This window comes from Misgurnus anguillicaudatus, chromosome 19, assembly GCF_027580225.2.
Source record: "Misgurnus anguillicaudatus chromosome 19, ASM2758022v2, whole genome shotgun sequence".
Lineage (NCBI taxonomy): Eukaryota > Metazoa > Chordata > Actinopteri > Cypriniformes > Cobitidae > Misgurnus > Misgurnus anguillicaudatus.
The window spans coordinates 1,026,495-1,040,467 of record NC_073355.2 but is presented as its reverse complement, the minus strand read 5'-3'; the positions used below and the strand labels follow the sequence as shown (position 1 = coordinate 1,040,467).

Genomic DNA, 13,973 nt, shown 5'->3' with positions numbered 1-13,973 from the left:
TAAATTACTGGAAAATGCCCATCCCTAATTCATATACAGTATATTATGTTAAAGTATATAGTGTATTCTATGTACAGTACTTTAGTATAATATACTGTAGTATATACTGAACTATAATATACACATAAAGAATATCGGCCGATATATCGTTATCGGTCTTTTTTTACTCCCTAATATCTGTATCGGCATCGGCCCCAAAAAACGCATATCGGTCGGGCTCTAGTCAGGTCTTCCCCAGAAATGCTTCCAGTTGTCTATAAACCCTACGTTATGGTGAGGGCACCACTTTGACATCCAGCCGTGGAGTGACACTAATCTACTATAAGTTTCATCCCCCCGGTAGGCGGGGAGGGGACCAGAGCATATTGCATTGTCTGACATTGCAAAAACAATTTCACACACCTCTTTAATAGTATCTTTGGTGATCTCCGACAGGTGGAGTCTGGGGTCATTCGTGCTGGCGTGAATAACAATCTTAGAAAACTTACGCTTAGCATTAGCCAGCACTTTTAGTTTGGATCTAATGTCAGACGCTCTGGCTCCCGGTATACATTTGACTATGGTGGCTGGTGATTAGCCCACATGTGGCTGTTAGAAATTACTACAGGAGCAAGAGCTGGTCGCTGGGTACGACTATGCTGCCTGACAGTCACCCAGTTAGTCTGCCGCTTTGACTCTGATGTTGGAAACGAGCCATGTGTTAACACTAGGCGCACCCGAAACTGTATTTGTAACATTAACAATTGCGGTCTTATTGTCCTCAACTAGCGTTCGGATGCACGCTTCTAGTTCTGCAACCTTCTCTGTCAGCCTTACTACGTCAATACACTTAGCACATGTAAACCCCTCTATGCTGACGGAAGAAGCTAAACTGTACATGTGGCAAGTAGTGCAGGTTACAATAACAAGCGGATTCTTGCCGCTTTAATGCTGGGCGATGGCGTCTCCGTTCACCCGAATGCGGTCCGTGAATCTGCATCGCGTGGGGTCCTCGCTTGCTGCACGCCTCGGCCGCTTGTGGACGTCTGGATGAATCTGCCATTAGATCAGCAGGGAAGGCAGATTTACAATAAGCCACCGGTAAGCAAATGCTAGCTTCAGCCGGCACAGTTTGTTGATGCTACCGCTCTATATGCTAACACTGGGTGTTTACTAGTAATAAATAGTTTCGCTTAGTAATACTGTTCAATAATCGTCATGGTAAAGTATTCCTAAGATAAACTAATAAGTTATATTATGTAGATAAGAACAAGATAGTAAGAAAATAGGATTTAGATTATGAACTTGACAGAGCTCCAGTGCACGCAGCAGCGTTGCGTCTCCGTCTTTCTCTTGCGTCTCTCTCTTGCTCTGTCACACACTCTGTGATCTCACTGAGAGGTTATCGATCAATCTTCTCTGTCATGGCACCTCTGCGTTATGGTGATAACTCGTGCCGATGTGCTTCTTGGATATAATTACAACAAACGGTGTATCAACGACTCGGAAAGCTAGGTAAACAACTAGAAAACCACTCTTGATGATGACGAATTTTTTAAATTTTGACATGTCATGGACTCATGAACTTTCATGCGACTGTGCAGAGTGCCCATGTGAGGCGGAGTTATACACTATTAGTCTATTAGTCATTATATTTTATTACGAGAAGTTTAAATTGATGTTTTTATCAAAACACCAACTACGTTGGCTAATTTTATAATCCCACTAGCATGTTATTTATACAAAATAAATTTTATGTCATTGGCTATATGCATCTGCAGTAAAGGCTTATTGCACTCTATTACAGTTAAGGATTATTCGATTGATTCATCGTTAATTTAAACGATCATCGAATATGGTGAATTGCATAAATTGACATCCCTATTAAGTATATAAAAAGTAGATAGCCATCGGTAATAAACTATTAAACAATTAAATCTATATTACTCACACATGCACATCTCATTAAAATATAAGGATTTAACGAGTTATTATTAATGCAGGTTTTTATTACCTACAGCTGAGTTTATAAAATACCACTGTTAACTATATTTATGAAATGTAAAGAAACCCAGTACTTTGATCGATTTACCAGCGGGTGCTACTCAAATTAATGGGCTTCAGTGCTGCGTTTGGAACTATGACACGATGTTACTTCCGCATACCGTTCTTCCAAAGGACGTCTATGTGAGTGTCGTTACTCTCCCTTTATACAACTCCCATTCCTAATGTTAGTTTCCAAGGGAAGGTTGTACAGCATCTGTGTTCTTCCACAACCGAACGCTCCGTTTCCATGGGTACTCGTAACGGATCACTGCCTCAAAATAAAAGTCTCTCAGGAAAAATGTATTTAAAAGTAATTTTGGTTATATTTGGCAATCTTTAAAGACATGTTTACTGATTGTTGAGACACTGCATACATTTGCTTTGCCCCTGGCCCCCATGTGTGTCATGCAAAGCTGTGGGCAGGATTACTAAAGCAGTCCTTGTAATTTGAATTTTGAGGAGGGGATAAAATTCTCATTGACATCCCACATTGGCACATTCCTGAACTGACTGTTTTCTTGGCTTGGTGCCAAAAACTGTTATTATAGTTTTTACTTCTGAAACTTGCAGGATGTTCATTTAAGTATGATGACCTCTTATATAACATAGTATCAAGTTAAAATATATTTTTTTGATACACTGCCCCTTTGAAGTTAGCTGTTGGATATAAATACAAGTTTGGGGGGGGGGGGGGGTTGTCAGTGTTTGTCAATCAGTATGAATTGGTCTTTAGTAGGGATGGGCGATATGGCCTAAAAAAATGTATCACTGTAATTTCAGTTGTTTGTTACGGTGACGATAAAATGACGATAAATTATTCTATTCTGTAAAATATCAGATTAGGTTACGTTTAAGTTGTGTTCCACTGTGACTGTGCTGAAAAACATCACACAACAACAATTACACAATAATAATTTAAATCAATTACAAGTTTAAAATGTAAACACGGATTCTGTATTTATTTATACTCTCATGGTGCAAAAATAGTGCAAACAGGAAAAGTAACAATGTCTTTAGATGTGTTTCAAAATTACAACAGAGTACAACTGCAAATAAACCCTGATAAAATAATTTTTTTAATATAAATGATGCGTTTACCCCAGCACTGTTTACAGATGTTTCCACACATGTGCTGCTTAAAAGTCAAGCACCTGAAGTTAACATCCACATTTCTTCACCAAAGTTGTTTCAAACAGCTTACCATCTATTTGCTAAATTGTCCTTAGCACACCCTCTGTGATTTGCAGACGGTCCCTATAGCAGCCTAGGGGGAAATGCAGCGGATATCAACCCTAAAACTAACTTTACATCGCTCTTTTGTGAAGCCGCAAACGCAGGTTCCATTAGACGCCGTCTAACACAATGTTGTTTGGTCACGAGCAACTTCGCGACCGTCAGCGTTTGCCACAGATGTGAAAACAACAAAATACGGACCGTGGATATTAAGTCATAACCCGCCATTTGTTTACAAATACGACACTGAGCTCACCGGCCACGCGCCACAGGTAACTTCCACTTTTTCTCTGAGTTTACTGGTATTTTGATACTGATGTGTGAATGATGTCTTACTGGTAAAAAGACGGAACGTCGCTGCATGTGGGAACAGCACGTTTTTGTATTTACTGGTAAATGCATTCTGGTAAATTCATGGTGATAACAACAAGCACCTCCTCAGCCTCACGTCCGCCTTCCGCAATGTTTGTTTTCACTCCGCACGTGAACAGTGAATTGGGCGCGCACAAACTACCTCATCAACTAGATTTATCGTTGTTATCGTGAGGCGACAGATTTTCATCGCGAGGATACATTTTGGCGCTATATCTCAAACGATAAGATATTGCCCATCCCTAGTCTTTAGTGAACTAAACTAAAGCCATTTGTTTATGTTGTCACTAGAACATAAAAATTACAAATGAAATGCATCACCAAAGAATAAAACCTAGTTACAGGTTGTGCTCCATAATCAACAGGTTATCCTGCTACATCTTTCAGGATGAGCCTTTGTATGTTCACTCACATTGAGGAAGTTGTCTTTTGTAAAATGCGCAGGACAAAGACGTACGATGTGGGCTAAAAATTTTCAGGAACAGAGATAAAAATCATTTTTAGCCATTATTCCCCAAGTCCAAACTCCCTGAACAAAGAGGTTCTGCATCCAGGGGGAAATTTTCAGCGTCTTGATGCCATGGCAACAACATTCGACTATAAAGGCTCATGGTCTTCTCTGTCCGCACACCTCTAGACCTGCGATGCAGAGCGAGGCATGAGTATAAACGATGCTTTAAGTGGCACAACACCTCGGTCCAGCCCCCCTTTTCATGGGTGGAGTTTATGCAAATTCTTACTGTTGTTGCATCAAAACACACAGCAAAAGTAGTAGTCCCAAAAAAGTGATTTCGGTTTAAGAGAATGTCTCCCGTTGCAGTGCAGATTTTTATGCTCAAACACACAAACTAAAAAAGTAAAAAGTGAAATTGGATAATAGGGACCCATTTAAAGTCATTTGATCCTTCCGTGTTGTGAATAGGAAAGCATTAAAACAGCCACTAAAACATCTTACAGATGTCATGCATGCTGTTTTAATGTATTCATGTAAAAATACATTTAAGTCAACCTATTGTAAACATTGTTATTTTGTAGTTATTGTCTGTTATTAAGAAGATTTTGACTATAAATATTGTTAAAAGCCTGAAGAATATCAACCAGCGCTAATATCTGATCCAGTCATGATACTTAAAGCACTTAAATATTTAACCCTTAACAGTTGTGTATGAATGGTTGTGTCAGTGTTGACATGTTGTCTTTACAGTGAAGTGTTCAGTGTGTAAAAGTGTATCAGATACCTATGACCCATACCTGGATATTGCTCTGGAGATTCGGGTAAGACTCTTTCACTTTCACTTATGTCACAACGATCAGGTGTCCAGCTCAAAAAAACTCATCTCTCTTGCTCTCTCTCTCTCTCTCTCTCTCTCTCTCTCTCTCACACTCTCTCTCTCTCTCTCTCTCTCTCTCACAGCAAGCAATAAACATTGTTCGTGCTCTGGAACTGTTTGTAAAGCCGGATGTTTTGAGTGGTGAGAATGCTTACATGTGTGCCAAGTGAGTACATTTATATCCATGAGAAAGTTTTATACTGTAAGTAACTTGTAACAGTTACAGTTAAACCAAATCTGCTTTTCTTTTCAATTAAGTTATAATAATATGAAAATGATAGCACTTGGGGCCTTTCACATGTCACGCCTAAAAACATGTGGAAAAAGTTGAGATGTTTTTAACTCGATGCGGACGCGCCTGGAAAAAAACATGCATGTCGCAACCGCATTGCAAAAGGCGCAATATGTGAACGACCCCTTAGTTATGTAGTAAGGACCTGAGACACATCTCTGCAGTACAATGTGATTGAGTGAGAGAGTTGCGGCTTTGTTTGTGGATATATCACACGGTTTCTCTTGTCTGCAGATGTAAGAAGAAGGTTCCAGCAACTAAGCGCTTTACAGTGCACCGGACGTCAAACGTTCTGACCCTGTCACTCAAACGGTTCGCCAACTTTAGTGGAGGGAAAATTACTAAGGTATTTATACTGTTAGTGTGTATAGGCATGTAGATGTGCGGTTTGTGATGAAGCCACTCATTTCCACACTGATGTTTTTACTAAGGATGTTGGTTACCCAGAAGTCCTCAACATCCGTCCGTACATGTCTCAGAGTGTCGGTGATGCTGTGATGTACGGCCTCTATGCTGTGCTGGTGCATTCTGGGTATAGCTGCCACGCTGGACATTACTACTGCTACGTCAAGGTGAGGGGCGTGTTATTATTCATTTGCCTAATGAAAATTTACACGGTTACTTGTTAGGGGGGTCCTGGGTCTTCATGCGTGTTTTTTTTCTTCAGTGTATGTTATTAAAAGATGTTGACCCATCTGTAAAATCTAGTTTGCGTTCCTGCTTATGTAACTTACATAAGCTTGACTTGCGTAAACTTGAAAGGTTAAGGAAAAATAAATTTAATCTGTAATAAACAATAGCTTCCTATAGCTTAACTGGTTAGAATTTAAAATATTTTTATTAAGAGTTTTTTATAGATTATAGATTGTGTGTGCATGTGTGCATGTGCATGTGCACATTGATGTATATAGGTCTTATACATAATGCATACATATATTTTAAATTATAAAAATGTAAATGGGGATCAGATATACAGTTTTTAACAAACGTGTGTGCTCATAGGTGCCAAATTCTTTCTCGCCGATTGGTTCTCTTCACAGCGTCAAGAAATGCTTAGGTTACTTAGCAAGAAAAGATGCCCACATGCTTTAAAGAGGAGGAAAGCGGTGCCGTCACGTTTTCCACATGGTTTTAGACGCGACATGTGAAGTAAATTTGAAGCAACTGTGCGTATGTGCTTGGCCATTTCGGTGACTGCTCAAGCTGAGCTCCGGAGCACCCACTAGATCGGCACCTATCTGCGTGTTTATTGGAGGACTTCCATTCGTCAAACAACAAGTGAGAAACCTTTTTGGGGTTATTATGTTTCCAGTCGCGCTTAAAACGCGTTCTGATGGTGTACCGGTAGCGTAGATTGATACTTTTTCGCAAGTTTGAGACCAAGAGAGATTGTCCGTTTCTCAATCTGATGGCTGCAGCCTCTGGAGAGGTGGCTTATGCGGGGTGTATATGTCATCAATCCTGGTTTATTTCAGTTAACTGAGTTACATTTGCAAGTCATAAGCATATTACAAGAATGTATGATTAACATATAATAGTATAATTATATATAGTAGAATAATATCATATATAGTAGAATAATAGTATAATTTATAATTATTAGTGTTATGAAATAAAACAGTCTTGATGTATGCAGCTTACAAATGTGACCTCCACAGGCTGCAGCATTCGGATTGATATTCAATATCTTGCCTTATTGTTCCGCCTCAAGCCAGCGGGTCATCACTGATATCAGTTGCCTTCCTTTGCAAATAGCGCATTAACTCTGCTTCTGCTGCCCGTTTACGTTAACACAAACCTGAAGACATCTCACTGGGCAAAATTTTACTTTATATTTTTCATAGGTTGTGACGTGCACGCCACCGCAGGGCGCACTTTCCCACCGCAGGGCGCACTTTCCCACCGCAGGGCGCACTTTCCCACCGCAGGGCGCACTTTCCCACCGCAGGGCGCACTTTCCCACCGCGGGTTGCACTTCACCACCGCGGTGGTGCAGTGGTTATTACAACCTTCCCAGCCCTAGTCAAAAGTCACACTCTTACTTGATCTCGACAAACTCAGCATCACAAGAAAGGCTTAACCTCTCGACGCGCACTAGCTCGAGGATGGGATGACATCAGTTTTTTTTACGCTGCTAACAATATCTATATAGCCTACCGTCTACAAACATTAATAATATTAAGGGAATAGTCTACTCATTTTCAATGTTAGGGTATGTTATTGCCTTGACTGGGAGTTGTTGGTGCATCCCTCTATCATCTGTGTGCGTGCACGTAGGCGCTGGAGCGCGCTGCGACACTTCGATAGCATTTAGCTTAGCCCCATTCATTCAATGGTATCAAACAGAGAAAAAGTTAGAAGTGACCAAACACATCGTTTTTCCTATTTAAGACGAGTAGTTATACCAGCAAGTTTGGTGGTACAAAATAAAACGTAGCGCTTTTCTAAGCGGATTTAAAAGAGGAACTATATTGTATGGCGTAATAGCACTTTCGGGCATTCCGCGCCTGTCTCCCGCGCGCTCGGGCAGTCCCCGTCTGTCTCGCGTGCTCGGGACCGCTTCTGTCCTAGACACTTACCATAAGCATCTGTCTTTTTCCACAAATGGAGAAAGACGCAAAAGCAAAACTTTTTGAAATGTGTCCTGCTGTAGAAATGGCCACTATGGTAGGCTAGATGAAAAAGAGACGATCTAATCTCTTTGGATATTAATCCTCGGACTGATCGCGTGCTCTTTATGTTCCGTGACAATTTAATAATGTATGAAACCTGATTCTGGTGTTGATCTGTTGCAGCTGTTTGCACGTTCAAATTAAATAAAATGTTTGTCTTGCTTTTACCGAGTCACAGACAACGTCACCTGTATTTCTACTCAATGACAATTTAATATTAAAATCATATCAGTTAACGGTTAATGTTCTGTTAACAAGCTGCGGTTGTTTAAAAGCTGCGTGTATAACATCCCCATATTTACACACAATTGCAGGCCAATGTTTCAAGTTGTTGTTTTTTTTGCGGTTATGATGGTGAGGAGCTCAGAGAATTTTTTTATGCATTAAATATGTTTGGACTTAGTTTTAGTGTTTCTATTTTTTGTTTTTACACCACCCAGTGACTGGTGCCACCAAATTGAGGCCCAGCGCCACCAGCTGTACAACTTTGTGGCACCAGTTAGAGCCCTGCAAGCCCGTCGGGGCCCAACAGTCTAAGCCCATTTGGGCCGGGATCAGGCCGTTTTTTTTTTACAGACTGGGCTCGGGTCGGGCTCTGGCTTATTTTAGCGTCTCTCCTCATTGTGTGTGTGTGTGTGTTTGCGTGTGTAGCAGAGACAGCGCACATCTGAGGCTATGTTTACATTAATGCGTTTATCCTTTAAAACGTTACTTTTGCTACGTTTACGCCTTTCATTTACACTACACCACCGTTTTCAACCCTCATAAACGGATTAGAACTCAGACGTTGCACTGCAGTCTAAATGAACGTAGATGGTAATGTTATGTAAACGAACAGCTCATGTTAACATGACAGCGCATAATTTTCAAAGTAAAAATTATTTTTATTCAGGTAAATGGAGGTTTGCTACCAACCAGCTATTATAAACGCTATATCAGATTGTTTTATGTATCCTTATAGATAATGTCTGTTTTATATTTTTTTGAGTATTGTTGGGTTTGAATATTGTTGTATTGTTTGTTTATGTTTTGTTTAAATTTAGTTGGCTTATTACGAAAGATAGACCGTAATTATAAACGCCATATAGGGCGTTGTGAAGGTCAATTTGAAGGGAGAATTGTAATGGGTCAGATATTATTTTAGAGTTTAATTTAAGTTTTTCTTGCTATTTTAAAATGAATTTCGTTTCATATAATTTGTCTCTTAATTTTAATCGATGTTTTGTTGATAAGTTTTGTGAATATAAATTAATAAAAACAAAAAATCAACATCATATTAATATTTAATGCTCGTTTAGCCGATTGCGCTTTTTGCTATTTCTGTGTTGCTAGCGGAAGACGTGCACGGACCTCGCACACTTTTAAAAATTAACGTCATACTAATTTTTATTAATTAATTGCACACTGAACAGCGACAGGTAAGGGAAGTAAAGTTATTTAGTGTTTTTCTGAAGAATACAGTCAGTTCGTACAAAAATTTTCAAATGGACTATAAGATCATAAATATGAACTGTGAACAATGAACTATTATAACTCTATACATTAAAGCAATAAGCATTTCTGTAGGCTAAAGCTATACTTCACCTCTTATTATGTTTGAGAATGCGCGTCCGAGAGAGAGAGAGCGCGCATCAAAGAGCGCGCGTCAGAGAGAGCTTAAAAGTGATTGATATTGGTCTCAGGTCAGGTCGGGTTCGGGCTGAAAAAATTGTAGGCATTGTCGGGCTGGGGTCGGGTAGGTTTTGAACACTTCGGGCCGGGTTAGGGCTGGAGTTTTTGGCCCGTGTGGGGCTTTAGCGCCAGTGCCACCCTTCTTAAAGGGGACATTCCACAAGACGTTTTTAAGATATTAAATAAATCTTTGATGTCCCCAGAGTATTTTATGTGAAGTTTTAGCTCAAAATACCATATAGGTAATTTATTGTGGCATGTTAAAAAAGGCACTTTATGGGTCTGAGCAGAAATGCACCGTTTTTGTGTGTATCCCTTTAAATCCAAACGAGCTGCTCAGGTGGGCGGAGTCTCAAGCGCTCACGCTGTAGACATGACAAAGCATCGAGGAAGATTCCTCACGAAAGAAGTTAGTGAGTGATGTTAAGCATTATATATTTGAACAAGTTTAAAAAGTCAATCATCTGTTTTATGCATACTAAATACATGTTTATCAGCAGATGGGGAACGTTGTGGAATAAAAATAAAGACTTTTAGGTCCATGCTGCCAGTGTTTTAAAAAGGCACAATGATTTTCAGCATGTTACAATAAATTACACTTCCACAAACACTCAGAAGTTTACTTTTTGACCAAACCACACGAGCACATTTAAATGATTTGTAATAAAACAACACGTTTAATGCTTAAACTTTAGAGAAACAGATCACATGACATGTTTAAGTTTATTGTGATTGAACACATTCGCGTTTCTGTCAGTCTCTCATCTATCTTGTTACTCCTCGTATTCATTTGAAACTTGAGAGAAACATTAAACAACATATTTACTTATTGTGTATGATAGTGAATACGCGTTGTTCACTCACTCTGTCTCGTGCAGTGCATTAATCCTCGTGTTCATACATATAAACTTCAGAGAAACACATTAAACATAACTTACTTGAAAGCGAACCGTCGCGTTGCTCTCTCTCTCTCTCTCTCTCTCTCTCTCTCTCGTTCGTTTACTCGCTCTCTCTCACTCACTCGCTCTCTCTCACTCACTCGCTCTCTCTCTTGCAGGTTAATCCTTTGGAACGTTAATTCAATCTTTAGAAAGATTATTAAAACTACAAGTTATAAGATTGTAGGCTCCTGTTTGTGTTTGAGGAAATACAAACGCATCATGCTGTCAGTCATACTTTCTCTCGGTCACTCTCACTCGAGGTAGCTTCATGGTTGGATAGCGCAGTTGAAGGGGCGGTATCATTATATTAGGAGCCCTTACCTACGTCATGGGGGGAGCGAAATCCGCATGACCTATTTTTCACATGCTTGCAGAGAGAGCCTTACCAAAACAAAGTTACAGGGTTGCTATTTTTCATGTTTTCTGGGTTGGTAGAAGCACTGGGGACCCGATTATAGCACTTAAACATGGAAAAAGTCTGATTTTCATGGAATGTCCCCTTTAAATGTTAGTCTGGAGCCCTGCCCTCTCAGTTTAACATCTGTCATCAGTTTCTAGGCTGACTGGGCTGGGAAGCAACTGCATCAGATCTCAACTGGGTACAACGATGTCTGCCAACCATTGTCCCTGCAGTCCTGCACCAGATCTTTATAGCGTTCAGACTTTGGACCCTGGTAGATTTGTTCCCTCCTGTCACCCCATGTCACCTTCCTCTTAGGGAGATCCCACCCTTGTCCAGGCTCACTGGGACCCTAACCCCACGACCTTTGCCTTCCTCTGCTCCTTACTTCATGTGTGAGTTGATCTTGCATTCCACTCCTTCCACTGTTGTAAGTGGGACCTCATACGCCGTCATTGGCCACATCAGTCTGGGAGCCAGGTCATCTAGATAAAGCCATGCTTTTAACTTCCCTGGGAGTCCTGTTTTATCAGTTTTCTTCAGCCAGACATTTGCTTGCTTCTATGTGTTGTGAATATTGTTCTCTTAATGACTCATTGTACCACTTTCCCAGATACATGATGGGATTGTCCTTAATGGAAGGGATTATCTCGCCTTTTATGGCTAGATTGTTCTTGAAGGAGATGTTGCCCTTTCTAATGATCAAGGTCTTTGATTTTCTTGGCTTGAAAGTCATTCTGGCCCACTTTGCTGCCTTATGAAGCTTTGTTTGTACTGTTGTCATTGTATGGTCATCCATATTGCCCCTGATAGCTGGTTGCAGTATTCCTGAATTTATTATTAGGCCTTTCATTACCTTTTCTCATGCTTTAATAATGAGGTTCATGTCCATAATGAACAGGGTGGTGGAGACATCCTGTAGTGACCTCTCTCTCAAGGTGCTGCCCCTGTGTGATGTAGTCTGTTGTTTTAAAATGGAGCTTGATTCCTTTTTAGGTTTCTTCCTGATCATCACCCTGATGTGATCTAGGATCTGGTGATGCTTCAGAGCTGTCCTGGTTAGATTGTGGGGGAGAGACCCTTAAGCATTAGCCAAGTCCATCCAGACAATTGTTGAATCACTTTTCTTCGCCCTAGCTTCATGTATCATCTGCCGTAGGACTCTCTATATTTTCTAGGCGTCCTGAAATTCCTGGGGTTCCACTCTTTTAGATTGAGGTAACATATCTGTTCTCAATCGTGTACAAGGGCATCTTCCTTGCCCAGGACTGAGAAAAAGATTATGCATTCAGTACTGAGTAGGGAGATGGTCCTAAATTGGCTTGTGTGTGTTGAGGCTTTCTCTTTGGGGACAAAGTATTCTTCTGCCTTCTGCCAGCTTGGTCCTCTGGAGTAACTCTCACAACCGCCGGACACTTCTTGTACGCCCTCTATGGTATTCCGCTAGGACCTGGGGCTGAAGCTTTCTGGATTTCCTTCCAGGTTGGTTCCTTGATGTTAAGCATACTGGTGGGATGCTCTACCATATCAATGGTAATTCCCATAATCTATGGAAAAACTGCTATATGGTTAACTAGGCCTTTCCTTGAGAAATATCTCCCTCTTTTTTAGGGCTATTCAGGCTCCTTGGTTCAGCTTCCCGCAGCAGAGACCTGGGGAAGTAGTAGGTACCCTTTACAAACTGCTCATTTGCTCGGTTTCTTTGTCCTTTCAGCCCTTTTTAGCCCCTAAGGTGTTTCTAAAGCCAGCTTGTGAGTTCCTTTACCCCTTCTTTTTCTTATGTGCTGCTTGCTTTGTATCTCTTGTTAAGGCTCTTGATTTCTTTTCTTAGGTTGTAAATTTCCCTCTTCCTTCTGTTCAGTTGCTTCCCTGCCTTGATATTGCTCTTCCTCTCCATCGTGCCAAATCATTCCTTTGCTAATTATACGTGATCTCAGTGAGTGTGTTCAATTTCCAACTGTGACAGCTGACATGACTTCAAGGATTCTATTCAGGTCCTCATTGAAACTGGTCCACTCCATAATTTCAGACATCTTTAGCCACTTAATTCTTTACTTTATGAGTTCGGGCTGTGGTATGGCGTCTGTGGAAATGCTCCCTTGGGCGTTAGGTAACTGACGTGCTGAGAAATTTCCAGCGCTGTCGGGTGCTTCCTGGCTGGAGGTTTTCTGAATTTCACCAGATTCTAGATTCTATGATGTTGGTAAAGTGTTGCATGGCTGGAAAGGCCTCTCAGCCAATCAGATTTGAGAACCAGGAAGAACTGTTGTTTAAATCAACACTGTAGTTTTGCAATACTAAATGTCTCTAAAACGATTTAAGTGGTAGAACAACTGGATGAATTTTACTGCCACTGCAACCTGAGCAGCCTCCTAGCGTCTACAACCTCACCAAGTTTTCTGGTCTGTAGGGGAACACAACCACACCCATCCCCTGCCTATTGGAAAAACGTAGTGTAACACGGGCTACTTTACCTGGTCAGATGGAAGTGGTTTCTGTGGAAGTGACTTTTCTGCATTCACTGGTTCCATCAGCTTAGCCAGCAAATTCACGTGTGTTGCCCTGTTCAGAGGGAGGCTTGTTCAACAACAGTATTTATGACATTGATAACAGACAATTGCGCTTAACCACATGGGGGAACCGTGAGCAAATGTTACATAGTGTTGCTTTAATGAACTAGATATGCCTTTCAATTGTACATGGTAATGATCCTTAAAAAGAAGAGAACATTATTTAAGAACAGGATTGTTACGTAAATGATAATGCAATAATGATACGATGAAATTTACCTAAACATTACATACTGAAAAGTGGGTATTGCTGACTTTTTGGATGCCAGGTACACAGTTCCACACATGGACAAATGATCATTTCAGTATGTGCTGGATAATGGCGTATGGTAATGTTAGCACTAGCGGGCATGGGTAACATTGTACTGGTTATGTTTTAAAAATTATAAGCTATATTTCAGGTTGAAAGAATAATACATGAATGTTTGCCTCCAGAACAAGCCTCTCCTGGTCGACTAATGATTAG

The 13,973-nt window shown here is 40.6% G+C and overlaps 1 protein-coding gene across 1 annotated transcript in view; it reads left to right on the top strand.

Annotated features, from left to right (window-relative positions):
• The window catches only part of usp36 (ubiquitin specific peptidase 36), a 58,693-nt gene that overhangs the window by 28,382 nt on the left and 16,338 nt on the right, over positions 1-13,973 (top strand). Inside the window, exons 7-10 of the mRNA XM_055183140.2 lie at positions 4,835-4,905; positions 5,045-5,127; positions 5,488-5,599; positions 5,685-5,825. Of these exons, the coding sequence (XP_055039115.2) occupies positions 4,835-4,905; positions 5,045-5,127; positions 5,488-5,599; positions 5,685-5,825 (407 nt within the window). The remainder of the gene's footprint in view (positions 1-4,834; positions 4,906-5,044; positions 5,128-5,487; positions 5,600-5,684; positions 5,826-13,973) is intronic.